General features: G+C 44.7%; 7 protein-coding genes across 7 annotated transcripts; 5 read left to right on the forward strand and 2 right to left on the reverse strand.

The window, feature by feature from the left end:
- Positions 1 to 621: 621 nt before the first annotated feature.
- Positions 622 to 1,788, forward strand: N7495_002742 (serine hydrolase domain-containing protein; the record flags this gene model as incomplete). The annotated part of the gene is made up of 1 exon (XM_057205411.1): positions 622 to 1,788. One exon carries the CDS (start codon positions 622 to 624, stop codon positions 1,786 to 1,788), a length of 1,167 nt encoding a protein of 388 aa, XP_057066018.1.
- Positions 1,789 to 2,902: 1,114 nt separating this feature from the next.
- On the reverse strand, positions 2,903 to 6,725 carry N7495_002743 (GAF domain-containing hybrid sensor histidine kinase/response regulator; the record flags this gene model as incomplete). Its single annotated transcript, XM_057205412.1, has 5 exons — positions 2,903 to 3,168; positions 3,224 to 4,791; positions 4,844 to 6,150; positions 6,226 to 6,361; positions 6,430 to 6,725. 5 exons carry the CDS (start codon positions 6,723 to 6,725, stop codon positions 2,903 to 2,905), a joined length of 3,573 nt encoding a protein of 1,190 aa, XP_057066019.1.
- A 1,241-nt stretch (positions 6,726 to 7,966) lies between these two features.
- On the forward strand, positions 7,967 to 9,601 carry N7495_002744 (mitogen-activated protein kinase Hog1; the record flags this gene model as incomplete). The annotated part of the gene is made up of 8 exons (XM_057205413.1): positions 7,967 to 8,045; positions 8,189 to 8,331; positions 8,389 to 8,432; positions 8,482 to 8,584; positions 8,632 to 8,988; positions 9,040 to 9,118; positions 9,167 to 9,348; positions 9,383 to 9,601. The coding sequence occupies 8 exons, from the start codon at positions 7,967 to 7,969 to the stop codon at positions 9,599 to 9,601; spliced, it is 1,206 nt and encodes a 401-aa protein (XP_057066020.1).
- Positions 9,602 to 10,969: 1,368 nt separating this feature from the next.
- On the forward strand, positions 10,970 to 12,709 carry N7495_002745 (uncharacterized protein; the record flags this gene model as incomplete). The annotated part of the gene is made up of 5 exons (XM_057205414.1): positions 10,970 to 11,167; positions 11,225 to 11,272; positions 11,330 to 11,630; positions 11,701 to 12,032; positions 12,083 to 12,709. The coding sequence occupies 5 exons, from the start codon at positions 10,970 to 10,972 to the stop codon at positions 12,707 to 12,709; spliced, it is 1,506 nt and encodes a 501-aa protein (XP_057066021.1).
- A 679-nt stretch (positions 12,710 to 13,388) lies between these two features.
- On the reverse strand, positions 13,389 to 14,123 carry N7495_002746 (glutathione S-transferase family protein; the record flags this gene model as incomplete). Its single annotated transcript, XM_057205415.1, has 2 exons — positions 13,389 to 13,677; positions 13,738 to 14,123. 2 exons carry the CDS (start codon positions 14,121 to 14,123, stop codon positions 13,389 to 13,391), a joined length of 675 nt encoding a protein of 224 aa, XP_057066022.1.
- Positions 14,124 to 14,757: 634 nt separating this feature from the next.
- On the forward strand, positions 14,758 to 15,054 carry N7495_002747 (WD40-repeat-containing domain protein; the record flags this gene model as incomplete). Its single annotated transcript, XM_057205416.1, has 2 exons — positions 14,758 to 14,771; positions 14,847 to 15,054. The coding sequence occupies 2 exons, from the start codon at positions 14,758 to 14,760 to the stop codon at positions 15,052 to 15,054; spliced, it is 222 nt and encodes a 73-aa protein (XP_057066023.1).
- A 48-nt stretch (positions 15,055 to 15,102) lies between these two features.
- On the forward strand, positions 15,103 to 16,578 carry N7495_002748 (WD40 repeat domain-containing protein; the record flags this gene model as incomplete). Its single annotated transcript, XM_057205417.1, has 1 exon — positions 15,103 to 16,578. One exon carries the CDS (start codon positions 15,103 to 15,105, stop codon positions 16,576 to 16,578), a length of 1,476 nt encoding a protein of 491 aa, XP_057066024.1.
- Between the last annotated feature and the right edge of the window lie 1,099 nt (positions 16,579 to 17,677).

Here is a 17,677-nt window from a genome sequence, read left to right on the forward strand (position 1 = left end):
GCCTTGATATGAAGAACGTGGCGGGAAGGCGCTAAAGCCACATGGTAGCCAAGACTTTTGAAAATCTCTATTTAATATTAACGAGAACCGATCATGATTAACATGAAATGCATTTTATTTGAAAGATCTCCCTCGGAAAGAGAAATGCCGTCTTTAAATTATCAACATTTCTAAGCTCATCCTCTCATGCTGGAACGCTGAGATTGATATCTACACTACGGTTGAGATCTCCAGCTAACTGTTTAATTTTTAATTTTTAATTTTTTTTTAATTTCAGAAGTTTATTATTTCATCATTTTCTCTTTTTATCACTTTATGACTTCTTTATTTCATTATTTTATCACTTTAGTCTACCTTCAATTCTATAGATATTCCTGATGTTTGATGGAACAACCAAGATCGACAGTTCCCTTTCTATTATCCACTCCGTCAGCACTAACGCACCAACTATAGCGCAGCTCGTATGGACAACCGCTCAAGACCCATTGTTTTAACCCCGCAAAACCACCCGATGGATTTTCTTATGAATCGATTGATTCTCCCTTCAACATCCCACGATCATCGCCTAGCATTTTCATTCCAATTGAGTTTTCTCAATCGCAGCGAAACGAATTTTTTATCATGGCCGAGACACACGGCCACTGCGACCCCGGTTTTGAATCCGTACGGGAGCTCTTGAAACAAAGACTCGAGCGTGGTAGTGAACTGGGGGCTTCACTCTGTGTCAACATCGACGGGAAAAATGTGCTAGATATCTGGGGTGGACATATGGATACAGCGAAGACTAAACCCTGGGAAGAGAACACACTCGGCGTCGTCTGGTCTTGCTCAAAGGTCGTCACCAACCTTGCAGCACATATCCTCGTTGATAGAGGCCTGCTAGACGTGAACGAGAAAGTCGCAACCTACTGGCCGGAATTTGCCGCAAACGGAAAGGAGAGTATTAAGGTGTCCCATATTTTGAGCCATACCTCTGGACTCTCGTCGTGGGACGCTCCAATGAGTACGGACGATATCTGCAATGTCAAATATGCCACGGATAAACTGGCAGCACAAGCCCCCTGGTGGACACCGGGTGAGCATTCCGGCTATCATCTCGCGACTCAGGGACACCTGGTTGGGGAGTTGGTGCGTCGCATCAGCGGGAAGTCGCTGGGTCAATTCATCACGGATGAAATTGCAGGACCGCTAGGTGCGGACTTTCGTCTTGGCGTTCCGGAAGAAGACTATTCGCGTACGGCGGACATCGTTCCTCCGGAGCCTATCTCATTTGAAGGACTTGACCCAACAAGCGTCGCAGCTAAGAGTCTGCTGGGTACACCTATGTCAGCTAGGTTATGTATGACTCCTGCCTTCAGGAATGCAGAGCTGGGCGCCTCGAATGGATTCTCGAATGCGCGTGCTTTAGCCCACATTGGGTCCCTAGTCTCGCTGGACGGCACCGTCGATGGGAAAAAATATCTCTCCGATACGGCGATCGATAAGATTTTGGAGGAGCAGATTCACGGAATGGACCTTGTCCTTTTCACTGAGTCGCGCTTTGGTCTTGGTGTCGGTCTTCCTACGGGGCCGATGAGCGCCTTGTTTAATGGTGGGGATGAGGGTATCTGCTTCTGGGGAGGTTGGGGTGGTTCTATACTTATCATGGACAGGGAGCGCCGCATGACTATCGGCTATGTCATGAACAAGATGTTGGGTGCTGGCACGGTGGGCAATGAGAATACTTTTGCCTATGTCCAAGAAATATACAACCTCGTCAACAAGCTGAAGAGTCAGTCTTCTCTATGAGGATGGAAAAGGTATTCCTCAGGTTGATAAACAGCTAGGACAAAGTTTAACTAGTTTGATGAATTGCAAATATACTACAGATATAATTTTCTCAATCTATAAGTCATGGTTGATGATGCATTATGCAAACATCTCTAGGTCTTCTACTTGGTGACTAGGGTTGAATTAGAAATTAGCAAACTGATGTTCATCGAAGATGATAAATACCACAAATGGAGCTGCAATGCCATGATTCCCCTTCCTCCACGACTCCATCACAATAAGGTCCATGTCGCGCCGAAGGAACTGGCGAGTCTGTAGAGAGAATTCAAAGCTTTGGCCAAATTCGTAGAAGAAATTTCTTAGGAAAGTCAGAATTTGGTCGAGAGGTTTGAATTCATTATCGGTGCGATGCTTAACCGGAGCTGGGCAGTTACCGCAACCCAATTCATTGAGAACATTAACATGTACATGGTAGGGGATTACGCATGATGCTAAAGCACTCAGTGAGAAGAAATAGTCTTGATCATTTCAAGATTCTCATCGATCAAGTAGGGAGAGGTGGACGATCCTTGAAAACCTGCGGGAAGGAACATCTTTCACGCTAGGTCGTACTTATAACCGCGCAGCAAGTTTCTAATGCGAACAGCCTGATAGGACAATTTAGATAGAATATTCGGCAAAATGAATTCGTATGTTTGGGACACAGATTCGCTCTATGGGGCTCACAAGATAAAAAGAGAAACCTCCAGGGCTTGGAGCCCTTCAATGCGCTGGAGTTAGACCGGTCACACTGATCTGCTATGTACCGAGGTAGTCTACATCCACACAACCCTGCAATCAATCTGTGATAGTATGGATGCTTTTTATGGTATTATTTCAAAAAAAAACGACGCCTTCTCCATAGATACTTCCAGCTAATAAGCAAAATAAACCGGTACACCACAGAAACTGCTATCCAGACGCAAAGGAACTTGAGATATGCTCCAACCAATATAAGATACATAAGTAATTTTCATTAAAGCAAGCCTTGAGAAACAAGCCTTGAGAACGTCTCCAAGATATCTCTCTTCAAGACATCTTGGCCATTTCAAGAGTTTTCATAAGCATTGATCAATGCTATGCAAAGTTCAACCTACTCCGAGTCAACAGCGCTCTCACTCTGGCTTTCAAGCCCAGATTCTACCCACCCGTCAAGAATGTTTTTAATATTTTTAAACGCCACCGGCTTTGTCAAGAACATGTCCATTCCAGACTCAAGAGCTTCAGATCTATCGCTCGGACTGCTCAGGCCCGTTAATGCGATGATAGTGGCTGGTTTTCTATCGCCGCTTCGCTTTCTTTCGATGGCGCGGATTGCTCGTGTTGCTTCTATACCTGTCATTATTGGCATTGAGATATCTATTATGGAATTAGCTTTTGTCATCTTCTTATTTGGAATTGTACGATGACTTACCCATGAAGATAATGTCGTAGCCTGTTTGTTCTTCTTCGACGGCTGATACGGCAAGTTGGCCATTCTCTGCTGAGTCTAGGATTGAGGGTTTTCGTTTGTTGAGGAATGCTAGCATTAGATTCAGGTTTATTTTGTTGTCTTCGACGACGAGGATGCGAGCTTCGCGTTTGCTGCTTTGGTTGGATCTGAGACTGTCGGTTTCCGAGGGTGGTGGACTTGGAGGGGTGATATTAATTGTTCGTTCATCGTTTGAGATTTGTTGTCTGGTTCGTTCAGGTAATGTCGTCAATGCTTTTGTGAAAGATTGTGGTGGTGGCTGCTTGAGACTCTTTTGGATAGAACGTCTAAGCTTGTGGGGACCGCATGGTCTGTTGATTATGTTCACGAATTTGTTGCCGAAGGGGGACTTGACTTCCATGGAGCGATTGCTGATCCAGCCTTTAGTGAAAACGATTACGGCGGGATTTGTGGTGATGTTTTTGTTGATGTCGGGTTTTGAAGGCATTTTTTCCGCCATTATAACGTCCAAAGGCGTATCAGAGGATGCGGAAACCAAGTTCATACCATACCCATCAGTGAGGTAGCGAGACAGGTCTTTCCAAGTCGGATTACTGGGGGCTTCTTCTGGTTCAACGTCCAGTATAGCAATGTTCAGTCCAGAAAGAGTCATCTCCGTGGTGCGAAAGTCATTTGATACAACACCTCTTTCGTTGGATGAACAAAATGAAGCTGGACCAAGCATACCATCGCAATTTTCCGACTCTGGACGCGCAAGTGAAAGCATTACCTTGACAATTGTGCCTTTGCCCAGCTGACTCTGAATGTTGATAGTACCACCAAGTGACCGAATGAGGCTGCGAACAATAGAAAGGCCAAGACCAGATCCACTGACCAGGCTATCCTCCTGCAAAAAGGGAGTGAAGATCCCGCTTCGCAAAAATTCTTCTGAGATTCCCTTGCCGGTATCAGTTACCGTCAAAGTCACAATGTCGGTGTCGGTAGTTTCGGATGACTCTTTCGCGTCCAATTTTATAGTAATACGACCCTCTGATGTATACTTGAGGGCGTTGCTGACAATGTTCATGATGATCCGTCGAAGGGCACCCGGAGCTGTGTGATAGATCCAATTGTTCGATGAAATATCTATATCCACGTCCACTGGTGGAGTTGAGTCTCGAGTGGTGCTCTCGGCATCTGAATCGCGTCGTAGGGAGCCCGAAGTGGTGGTAAGTTGACTATGAAAGTGACCCAAACATAAACCCTCTATCACTTCTTCCGCCAAAATGGAAACATCAGTTGGGATGTGTTTATCCAAGTGGGAAGCAGAGCGATGAAGACTTTTCTTGTCATCTTGTGACAGTCTTTTCTTCCTATTTTTTGAACGCCTGAACTGTTTTTCGTTGGACATTATCTTGCTGAAATCCAATACTTGATTCATTGTGTCGAGCAAAGTCCGACCGCATGCATCGATGGTTTCCATAAGCGTGACTTGATGGGGTGATAGTTCTGTTTTATGAAGGAATTCTGTGGCCGCTAAAATTCCGTGAAGAGGGCTGCGAAGTTCATGACTAAATAGAGATTAGTCGCCTTGTAATTATAATAGATGTGGGTTGAACCCACGAGATACTGCCAAGGAAGTCGGCTTTTTGTCGATCAGCAATGAGAGACTCGATTCGATTGTATTCCGCCATGATAGAAGTTCCAAATCCAATCAATGAGCTGAGCTCTACTGTAGGGCTGAAGACAAGACTTTCAACGGAGTTCCAGCAGAAGAATCCACCAAGGTACTGGGCATTAGCTGCATTCCACAGAGGAACGAAAAGTACCTGTGTGGTACCAGGGAAACAAGCATTTAATGTCAAGTTCTCTCTCAATTTCCACTTCTGGGTCTTGGATCGTAAGGAGGCTGGTCTTGCCCGAGCACGCCTTCGGCGTGGTAAATCTTCGCCTTCGGAACTAGACAGCATTCCATCACGGTGGAAAGACCAGATGTTGCCTTTCTTATTATATCGACGCAACAGGTGGCGCATAAATTCTTCGTCCATATTTTGCATTGCACTCGAGATGGAAGTCTTCTCCTGGTCAAAGGAATTTTCTTCGGTGGAAATTGCCAATACAGAAACTGGTTTCGAGTTGTCTGTATAGCTTGAGGAGCTTGAGATGTCGCTGTCAGAACCACTATTAGACACATCGTCGCGGCCAGCTTCCACGAAAACGACACCATCATCTCCTTGTAACTCGAGACTTTCTCGAATCAAATTTGCTGCTCGTCGAAATGTCCATGAGTTTCCCTTCGTTCCCTTTGCATCACCAGTCCTAATGCGATCCCATTCATTTTGATAAGCTACTTCGTAACTAGATGAGACAGATGCTTCGCCCGAGACATCAGAGGCAGACTTGAAGGAGTGTGTACTATTGCCGCGAGATCGAGATCGCTTAGGTGAAGCATTGCTGATGCTAAGGTGATCTCGAGTCTGTGAGCGGGCCTTTCTTGCCGGGGAAGAGACGCTTCGTTCGTTAAAGGGCTCTGAAGCTGGATTCGCCAAACCTGGGCTCTGACAGGCATCTGAAAATCGCGCATTACCTTCGACAAAGTAATTGAGACCAAGAGACAGTCGGGATGCACGGCGGCCCTCAGAAGCTTGACGACTAATCTTCAAAAATTCCATAATAAGAATAGCTATTTGGCCCATAGTTTCCTTTTCAATATTCGTGAATTCGGCATGGGGTTTTGTGTCAAGAGCGAAAAAACAACCGAGGTTGATATTACTGTCGGTGGTGATTGGTGTACCGGCATAAAAGCGGAATTTAGGGTCTTTCTGCACGAGTGGCAGATGCTTATATCGATCATCTTGGCTGAGGTCGTTTGAGATGATAAAATTTTGATTTCCTTTTGTGCGAGTAGATGGGGGTAGTGCGACGGTATCCTTTGCAATGAATCAGTTAGCTGAAAGATTCAAGAGGAAGACCCCCCGGAGACCTCCCCCAGTAGCCCTACTTACTTTGCACATAATCCAAGTCTTTGTATCCAGAGTTGAGGGTCCCGAGTATAGGCCATCACATAGAGAGTCGTACTTCGTGTCACCAGCTGTCTGTGCAGCCTGTGCTAAAATAAATTGAGAATCACGATCTGATACACTGATGGCTTAGATTAGTATACTTCGCTCACTCTTGCACAAGTGGACGGAGGCTTTTTTGCTTCATACCTAATGAACACTCGGTCTACATCTAGGCGTAGCGCGGCAAGTTGGGCAAAGGAATTCAGTGTCGAGCTTGAGTCACCAATTATCATAGAATTGAGCGTGGATGGAGTAGAACAATGTGAAGATTGTGATATATTCGAGTGCGGGGAGCCAGGTAGGTCGAGGTCTGCCTTTCGAGAATATGAAGCATCTCCATCGATTGGCGCTAACCGCTCAGGACGAAAGAAACGGTATACTTCGCGAGCTCTTCGACCAGCGGAGTGATCATCCGGGGTGATCAAAGGTGTCGTGGATTCCATAATGTAGTGAATGGAAAGAAAAAAAGATTAAACCAGTTAGATCAACATAGGTGAAACGAATCAAGTGCAGCTTATTCGCTGCTAATACTAGAGTACAGTTAGATTATGCAAAGAGGGCATAGATCCAGCCTCAGGGTAAGCGTGGTAAGATGTAAAAAGATCGGAAGAAGAAAGGGTGAAATATCATGAAATTAGATAAATGGATAAATTAGCAAAAGGAGGACAGTATGTGGGCTAGACCTAGATCAAGTTTCTCAACTTCGGGATCGTTAGAAGGAGGTCTCCTATAGGCTATAAGACCATCTCACAAGTCCCCGTGCCAGCCGTTACCCGATCATGTTAATGGTAGATGAAATGCATTGATATGATTGGCTGGAAAGAAGGGAGAAGAAAAGAATCAATATAATTGGTGGGATGTAGCGAGAAGAATGTGGAGTAGAAGAATCAGGGAATAGAACTGAAAGGAAATAAACAGGGGATAAGGGAAATAGAAAGGCGGGCAAGAGATAACTTTGTTTGAAGTCTAGATCAAGATGACGTCATGCTGGAAATAAACTTGAATTAAATCGAATATAAATAAATAGATCTTTCCAGATCAGGCTCAGGTGGGCCCCTATCCGGCTTTCAATGCCGCCAATCAGGACCGAGTAGCAGTAGATCATCTCTAGTAAATTAGAGAACGACCCTCAATTTAACCTTGACGACGAAGTAGATAATCAGGAACTAGTGTAAATATGTGATCTACTTAGTACGATTATTAGCAAAATACTAGATGTTTCAGCGTGGTCAGATAAACCGAGCTCAGCTTGTTCAAAAAAAACAAAAATAAAAACCTTAGGAAACCTGTTTCTAACGAACAAATCAAGTAGAAGATGTTCTTTCAAGATGAGTTATAGCCATTTAGAACATTTAGACTGCTTATTTCAGCTCATGCAACCTGGTTCCAGGACTGTGTTTCCTTTAAAAAAAAGTAGTTGTCAAAAGCATGGAGCACAGGAACGCCCAGTCCGTGTGTCCATGGGCTTCTGGACTCAGATTCTGCCAAATTTCCGCCGCAACGGATCACCCCTCTTACCTATGATCAACCATGTTTTTTTGAAATCTCAGGAACTCAAATCCCCCTCTGTTGCTGAAAAGTGATCACTATTTTGTATTGTAGTGCTCTCACTCGATTCTTTTACACTGCTATCATCTCTCATGCATTGACTCCTTACGGGCCCGGTACATTTATTCTCGCTAACATGGCAGAATTCACGGCCAACCAGGTAATGGGGGTAACATTCGAAATCACATCAAGGTTCATTTCACGCGCAGTCTTAGGTGGCTTGGTACCTATTTAGCTGATACGTATATCGCAGGTATTCAGAGCCACAGCCGGTGGAATTGGACACGTCGGGGTTGATCTGGTAAGCTTGCCAACTCTCCAATGTGAAAACAAAAAACATTATATCGGTATTGACAAGGTAACATGAATAGCTCTGCAAAAGATCAGATACTGCAAAAGCTGGTGGCTGTCAGGAAGGTCACTAAGCCATTTGGATCTTCAGTGCTCTCGAAGCAGGCTCTTCGAGAAATTAAGTTGTTGAGATATCTGCAACATGAAAATGTCGGATTCCATATATCTACAGATACGTGAACTTCTCATGTTAACCTTGTGTAATAGCTCGTCAGTATGAGTGATTTGTTCATATCCCCAGCAGAGGACCTGTAAGCTACCCAGGCAGCGATTGAACTTGGAATTTACTAATTTGAACAGTTACATTGTCTCTGAGCTCATGTGGACCAATCTCCAAAGACTCATCAATGGAAAAGGGGCCATCGAAGATGGATTTTCCAAGTACTTTCTTTACCAAATACTGGTATGACCATATTCACGCCCTGTCAACATAACGCTTACAATTCATAGCGTGGATTGAAATATGTTCATTCAGCAGGAATCATACATCGTGATCTCAAACCAAGCTCTATTCTGATTAACGATAATTGTGATCTGAAGATCAGCGGATTCGGAAATGCCCGACTTCAAGGCCCACAGATGACCGGCTACGTCGCAACAAGGTTCTATAGAGCCCCCGAAATTATGCTGACCTGGCAAAAGTATTCTGCAAAAGTGGATATCTGGAGTGTGGGGTGCATATTTGCTGAAATGCTATGTGGCAGACCTATTTTTCCTGCTTCTAGCCATGCAGATCAGTTTCATCAAATCGTGGATCTCTTGGGTAGTCCACCGATCTGGATTGTGGATACTATTTCGAATAACCATGTAAGTTCAAACTTCATTTTCTGTTGATAGATAACTTACAATTTCTATCAGACCAAGAATTTTGTGGAATCGTTACCAAAATGCAAACGAAAACCTTTGCGAGAAGTCTTTCCCAACATTGATCCAAGTGGTTCGTTGCTCCCATTCTCACAAAAAGAATCCATATTAACTTCACCAGCGGCCGATTTACTCGAAAGAATGCTTGTGTTTGATGTTAATGAGCGAATCAACGCCCGAGACGCCCTTTCACAACCTTACCTGGCTCCATATCACGATCCAAATGACGAGCCAGTTATGAACGATGAATTTGACTGGTCCTTTGACAGCGACTCCGAAACCCCAGATACCATAAAATCCATGGTGTATGTAGTCATTATAATCCATGATACTATAGGAACTGACCGAGAGCAGGTTTTTGGAAGTTTGGGCCTTCCGAACGCAAGAAAGGGAGCACATGATTGAAAGGAGCGGCGCAAATGCTTACCAGACACCTGTCTCTTCTAGGACAAACTCGGACACCGATCTGCATGTACGGCTGGAAACTAATGATGATCGTGATGATTATGACAAGCTCATGTCTACATTCTGTCAGAATTTCGAGTGTGGCAATTAGGAATCTAAAATTACGTGTTTACAATGAATGGATTTGTGTACGTGGTGATCTTATAGCCAGTGGTCATAGGAGGAAAGTGCTCAAGTCAATAATCTGTCCGGGTGCGGAATGGAACCCTAGCCTGTTATAATCACAGAGTTATGATCTTCGAGATCATAGTCCCTGGTTCTGGCCTGTATCCGCCATACTTTCAGTCACTTTTGCCGCGCATGCCACAAGTAGGTAATCATGCATCCGTTGGGTTCTGATACGTTCCAAAATGGATATGATCAGCAAGAAGGTCAAGGAGGTTATGACGTGGCATCAAGCTTGTCGGGTCCTGGAGCATTGGCTGGAGCCCGATCTTACTCTCCCATCAGGTCTGGTGTCCGTAAAATTGAAAAGCGGAACTTGCTTCATCGGGAACTAGATGCAATAGGGCATGTGCTACCCTACCCTTGAGCAATCTATCTCACAATCCAGAAACACATGAATAGTCCCTGGAGATTTAAACGCTTGGCAGCAGTCCGTGTCACTCGAATGTGCGGAGAATGGATTATTTTGACGGATTTACCAAAAATATAAGATCTTCGATACTGGATGTCGACACCTTCAATATGTAAACTCTAGCCAATGAGGTCAGAGTATGGTACTGGGCCTAAGATCGATTCCAAGAAGACAGCTTATAAGGCCCTCGGCGCACCGAATTTCCCCTCGTATGGGGCGTCTAGATGGCTTATTATGATATTGTTGCCCGAGGATGAATAATAGGGCCGTGGACCTAGATGAAGTGGGTGACGGTAAAAGCGAATGGGTTGTAAGAGGTCCGGGAGATGGATCATGTTTCGGCTTCATGGACCTGACGCTGGTGATCAATTGACCCAATTCAAGGGAATAAAAAGCTGAGAAACATGGAAACATAGAATTTCGGATGAATCAAGGTCAATTGAGAGAAATTTAAGAGCATTGATAATCAGTTAATCAAAGCCAAGGAGTCTGGAAGAGATGCTTTGACTTTATGAGCTCTTTCCGAAGGCCAGGAAGCATTTCTGTAAGGCCGTATACTCCCACCTAATCAATTCCAAAAAAGATCAAAATGAAAAAATGAAAGAAAGAGACAATGGAGACAAACAGTCCGTCGTGGTCTCAGCTGTAGCAAGTTGAAAGAGTTAGTTGAATTTAAGCAACCGTAAAAATGGCTGACACATTCTTCCAGACCGCCCACCCAAGCAAGCTACAAATTTTACTTTTCCCCACTGTCCTGAAGCTCCAAGAACCTTATTGATTTTACTTCTCCATCTCTCTCCATCTTTGATTGGATGTCCACAGCATCGTTGATCTCTTAGATTGCATGGGACAGGCATATGCCTTCCCAATAACTCTTCCAACATGCTCAGGGATTCTGATATAGATTCCTTGAACTTGCACCTGACATCCTTATCGCGCGAGAATGAGCGCCATCAGCAGAACCTCCAGGATGTACTGGAGCAATTCAAGACTCTGCTTGAGGATTACAGTTCCCTCAAAAGCGATTATGAGGAAGTGAAAGAAGGGCGTGAAAAATACAAGAAGCAGGCTCGTGGCCAGGTACGAAGCCAACCGCGGTCTAAACTCCAATCCGAAACGTTACTGATCGTATTCTAGGATCGCAACCCCTTCGTGCTGGTTCTTATTGATGGCGATGGGTATCTGGTAGGATCAAAACTCACACGATCTGTCTTATTACTAATTCGTATGTTTGTTTTTTAGTTCAAGGAACACTTCCTCAAGGCCGGTAGCGAGGGTGGCATCAATGCCGCCCGTGAATTAAGTGACTCCATTCGGGAGCTTATGCACTCTACAATGGGCATACAGGCCGATCAATGCCGAATCATGGTCCGCGTCTACGCTAATATTCTTGGGCTGTCGAAAGCTCTGGCGCGGGCTGGATTGGTTGGTCATGAAGCCCGGTCTCTTGCACCCTTTACTTCCGCATTCAATCGTGCGCAAGACCTTTTCGATTTTGTCGATGCTGCCGAAAAAAAGGAGGGCAGTGACTTCAAGATCAGAGGTAAGTCCGAGACATTCTCACGATATCGCTTAGAGTCGTAAATGTTCTAATTGATTATTCGGGTGTATAGAAATGTTCCGCTTATTCTCAGAGATTAACCAATGTCGTCATATTTATTTTGCAGGTTGCCATGACAGTGGCTTCGGTTCTTTGCTGACCCCATATAGGGGTAGAAGTGACCGAATCACCCTCATTAAGGGTCCTCAATTCCATCGCGAATTTGAGTCATTGGACTTGCCCATCAGAGAACTACCCTCGGTATTCATGTCAACCTCGTTGCCTGCCCCAAAATTGGTTGCTCCACTCTGCAATATCACCACCACGACTATCAACACCAAGGTGACCAGTACCGCAAATGGCAATAACACTAAGCCTATCGTCGTCTGCAAGCACTTCCAGAAGGTACGTCTCGTGTCATTATCTCGTCAATATTGAAGCTCACACACAACCAGGGAATTTGTAAGTTTGGCAATGGTTGCAACAAGCAGCACACCATGCCAACCCAACAGCTGTCTAAGCCCGCAATTGAATCTCCAAAGCAGCTGTGGTCTACTCCAACAATTACGGGCCGTTCTCAGGATTTCCTCGCCTCTGTCTTGCCAGAGCAAAGCCGAAAGTCCGAAGATTTTATCCCTATCAATCAGTACGGTGATCGCATCGATATCTACTGCCCCCATCCGCCCCCGGAAGCTATGGATGAATATCACCGCCGTGCCAAGGAGCGCAAGGTCTGCAACAGCTACCATCTCTCTGGTGAATGTGGCGATATGAGTTGCCAATTTGACCACAGCGACGTCTCCAATACAATTGTTGATGTCCTCCGGTATATTCTGTTGCAGCACCCTTGCCCTCAGGCCGGAGCCTGCCGGTCTATTAAGTGCTATATGGGACACATATGCCAGAAGCCCAACTGCAAGGCTGTCAAGAGCTGGCAATGCCGCTTTAACCAGCGCGCACACTCCCTCGACCTTGAAATTTCTCAGTGGGTTGTACCCATTGAGCATGTCGATATCGAGCAGTCGTCATCGAGCGGTGACTCTTTTGAAGGAACCTCCCCGAGCACTATCTTCTTCAGTTAGTGATCCGGGGATTCCACAGAGCACCAAAATAGTTTCTTAAATTAACTTACCCCTGATCAATCAACGTGGACCGTATTGATACTGGGCAATATATCGAGGCAGTAAGTGGAGTGCATCTGACTAAAATGTTGGATTTTCTTTTACTTTAAAGAAGCAGATTTGATCGTTGCCTCGAGATCGATAAAGGTTTGGGACTCGAGTTATCCCTCATTGGGAAAAAGAAAGATCAGATTGATTTTCATCCCGGTGTAGCCATAAATTCTTGTTCTTGGTCTGCTTTTTTACCTTAACCAACAAAGTTGTAGGGTAATCAAGCATCAAGAGTAGAGAGGGTCTGCATGTTCTTTCATTGAATTTGTCCTTACCACATGCATTAAACCAATCAACCCACATTCATTTGCTATATCAGTTTTGACTTACAGGTTTCCCGAATCTAAAGATGTAACTAACTCTAGCAATAACCGTTAGTCTTTAGTGGTAGGTAAGTAGCATTGATTAAGATTCCAAATTCAATATGGCGCCTTGGTCAATACTATCATCAAACAATTCAAATATTGTAGAGAAAAACGTTATCTGGTTGTTTTTATAGCTCCGATATCAGGAGGTTACACGTAGATCAACATCCATTGATGGACATCTTTGTGAACAAGAGGTATCGTTTATACCTCTGGAAGTCACATTACTTCCCTTTATGGCCCTGAACCTTCTCATATGCTTCTTGAACTTCCTCACGAGCGCCCATCAAGCCAAGCCACTTTGTAATCATGGGATATTTGTTCAACGAAAGTCCAGCAAATGCATACTGTCTAACCCATGGCTCAAAGTGATAGTCAACAGCAGTGACTCGACCAGGAAGAACACTGTCACCCCCAGACTTGACTAACTGCCCCTCAAGCACATCATAGCAGCGGTAAGTCTGCGCAGTATATCTATCCAAGGCATCCTCGTTTTTCTGCGAGTTGTAGTGCCTAACCAACAATCAGTGACAAATCTCTATTCTCAGATCAATCCTCAAGATATATACGCACCTAAACCAATTGGTCTGTCCAGTCATCGGGCCGAGCGTTGACAGCAGAAAATACTCCCACTTATCGAAATCAATCAAGTCCTGTGCCGAGCTGCCAGATGGCCCAATCAGGTTTCCCATGTCGTATACTCTACGAACATAATTCATGCATGCGCCAGACTCCCACGCCACGACACCTGTATTTGGGTCCTCAAGCGCAGGCACACGGCCATTTTCATTGATTTGCAGGAACACTGTACCTTTTACGCCTTTTTCGGAATCATCGCCGAACTCCCAGAATTTTACTGTGAATGGGACGTTGAGCGCTTCTAACGCGATTGCTATTTTGATTGGGTTGGGGCCCGAGGCGTGGGCATGTAGCAGAAGAGGTTTGAAGTGAGTAGCCATAATTCTGGTAAATTGGGATGATTGTCAGAGATGTAAGGTAGGAGAACGTGCCTTGAGGTTGGGCATTAGTATGATCTAGGGGTGATGTCATGGCCGTGCTGAAACAAGGTAAATAAGGTTGGCAGATCCAGGTCTATCTCACTTAAAAGTGAACAGCTCAAGGTCAATTTCATAGACCTACCTCGACCTGATTCCACTCCTAAGTTTGTAAAATCACTAGAAAGTCAGAGTAAAAGCGTTCTACTATCTTCCCTCGACTATGCGACGACATTTTGCGTACAACATCTCCAGGAAGTCCCACTAGAGGTCATAGCACAAAATAGGCTCATTAAGGAAGGGCCAGTTGGGTTATTCCCATACACAAAACTTTTAGAATGGCTAGAATGCTTCAGCTTATTAGACAGGTTACCTAAGGCCCTTGAATAAATCAGAGCCCTACTAGATATTACTGTTGATACTATGGACTGAAAGTGGTTTTCAACCACGAGTGGAGCCCAGATTGACTACTGCAGTAAATCTGTGGCACCTAATTGGTTTGTTGGTTAATAAATGGGGCGAGATCCACTTTAGGCAGTCCTGGAGAGACTTGAACAACACACCTCTTACAACTCGCAACAATACATTTACACAATAGATGCATATGCACCAGTAAGACGCGTCAATATTCCGACAATTACAAAGGTAAATATTCAATATTTCTTGATCTCCACTCTTTACTGACAGTCTATCCAAGAGGGATTCGTCAACATTCGCCTTGATGCAAGACGCTACACATTTTCTGCTACGACATTTCTATAATATGGCTCATTGGCCGTTCCAGATCTATAGCTCTGCTCTTATCTTCAGTCCTGAAACAAGTCTTGTCAGGATAGGAAACCTAGAAAAAATTCCAAAATATCTCAAATGTCTTCCCAGCATGGAAAGCACTTGAACTTCTCTTTTACAGACTCTCGAAGACCACTCAGGCGGGGTCCTGACTATGGCGTTTTCTCCAGATGGCAAGCAGATCGCCTCACGCTCTTCTGATAACAGCACCAAACTTTGGGATAGCAATCTAAGGGACTTTGGGAAGACATACCTAAACCATTCAGCCTGGGTCCAGACTATGGTGTTTTCTCCAGATGGCAAGCAGATCTCTTCAGACTCTTATAAAACTATCAAGCTTTGGGATAGCACAACAGGCGACTTTCAGAAGACACTCAAAGGCCACTCAGACCGGGTCAATACTATGGCATTCTCTCCAGATGGCAAGCAGATCGCATCAGGCTCTACTGATAGGACCATCAAGCTTTGGGATAGCACAACAGGCGACTTTCAGAAGACACTCAAAGGCCACTTAAGCTGGGTCAATAATGTGATATTCTCTCCAGATGGCAAGCAGATCGCATCAGGCTCTGATGATAGGACCATCAAGCTTTGGGATAGCACAACAGGCCACCTTCAGAAGACACTCGAAGGCCACTCAGGCTGGGTCAATACTATGGCATTCTCTCCAGATGGCAAGCAGATCGCATCAGGCTCTAGGGATAACACCATCAAGCTTTGGGATAGCACAACAGGCCACCTTCAGAAGACACTCAAAGGCCACTCAGACCGGGTCAATACTGTGGTATTCTCTCCAGATGGCAAGCAGATCGCATCAGGCTCTGATGATAGGACCATCAAGCTTTGGGATAGCACAACAGGCGACCTTCAGAAGACACTCGAAGGCCACTCAGACCGGGTCAATACTATGGCATTCTCTCCAGATGGCAAGCAGATCGCATCAGGCTCTTATGATGACACCATCAAGCTTTGGGATAGCACAACAGGCCACCTTCAGAAGACACTCGAAGGCCACGCAGACTGGGTCAATACTGTGGCATTCTCTCCAGATTGCAAGCAGATCGCATCAGGCTCTGATGATAACACCATCAAGCTTTGGGATAGCACAACAGGCGACCTTCAGAAGACACTCGAAGGCCACTCAGGCTGGGTCAATACTGTGATATTCTCTCCAGATGGCAAGCAGATCGCATCAGGCTCTGATGATAACACCATCAAGCTTTGGGATATTGTAAAGTCTCACAAAACCTCAAGGTTTCTTCGCCATCTCTTAGGTAGTCGCCTTAAACTCCGATCACGAAGAGAAATCGAAACATCGGAACCAGTGCACAATCTCAAATTCTCTGCAGATAACTTATTCCTTTTAACAGATACTGAACGAATCAGGCTTGAAGATACTGCGGCAGAAGACCACGATAGGAGTCCACATTCTTTACAAAGTTTCATTGTGAAAGACCAGTGGATATGTTATGGAGTGATGCCTTTTCTTCGGCTATCATCAGATATGCAGTTAGCATGCCACGATACGCTTGATGATCAAGTAGCTATTGGATTGAAAAATGGTCAAGTATTGAGGATTGGATTCGACCGAAGTACTCTGCATTCTATGCTAGCGCTAGGCGCTGTTTAAGGTTTAAGCCTAGGAATCTTTAATCAATACATACATGCATATCATCCAAGGCCGAGTCAGTAGCCACCTTTAGGAACCAACTATATATGCTATGATGGAGTGAGATTGAAATAATTTTGATGTTCTTTTCCTATACCATGCTTTCTGGTCCAAAAATGTCCAAGAGAATGTTAGACTGGCCCATTAGTCTGAAAACCAGCTCAATTTGTATTTGATGTTCTGATTTATATTTTTTTTTCCCTCTACAGTCTGGATTTCCTTGAAGCTGCATAACACCCCGATTAATACATGACTAGCTTGATAGGAAGCAAACAGATAATTTACGCTTAATCCGGTTATCGAATACATCAGTACGTATTCATACATGTTTTGGTAATATAAATATCATTCGCTACGCTTAATATGGATCAGCGGTCCTTGGCATTAGGGTCCAAGAAAGAGTCAAATAGTGTAAGTGGTGACACCGGTTTCCGGAAGTACTGTACGGATACACATGCTACGTGGGTCATCTCTGCGCTCGGCATACTCATCTATAGTCCATAACTAGTTATTGGCTAAATCTCGGTTCAGATAACTGCTACCCTTCTTATCATATAAAGTAAAGCTAGTCTATTTAAATATTCTGTGTAAGATTTAGATCCAGTGCGGTTGGCTGACCATAAGCAAGAGGAGAACGATGGTTAGAATGACTCTTACTGAAAGGAGGATACCAGTAGGTTCGGTAGACAGTGGGGGTCGATTGATATTGATGACCACTCTTGTGAAGATCCCTTCAAGGTACGGCCTTAGAACTAAATACATGAGAGGAGTGGCGAGTCCTAACCCGGGTCTCCTACTCTGTCATTCTGGTCCTGTATGGATTCCCAATCCTTCAGGCTTCTCAGTGTAGCAGGTTGATACCCGATGATATGCTTAGCCCCAGATTTGTCTGCGCATCTGGCTCCTATGCGAAACCCGACGGAACATGTAAGGCCTCTAAGATGGAAGATCCTCTCTGTTCCTGTTGCGACAGCCGTATGAGAAATAAGGCTGTCAATATACGGAAAGTATTTCGGCCGAAAAGCTTCTGCTAAAGCAGTAACTCTCGGTTCGGAATAAC

This window comes from Penicillium taxi, assembly GCF_028828555.1.
Source record: "Penicillium taxi strain IBT 34144 chromosome Unknown utg000002l_segment0_segment0, whole genome shotgun sequence".
Classification (NCBI taxonomy): Eukaryota; Fungi; Ascomycota; class Eurotiomycetes; order Eurotiales; family Aspergillaceae; genus Penicillium; species Penicillium taxi.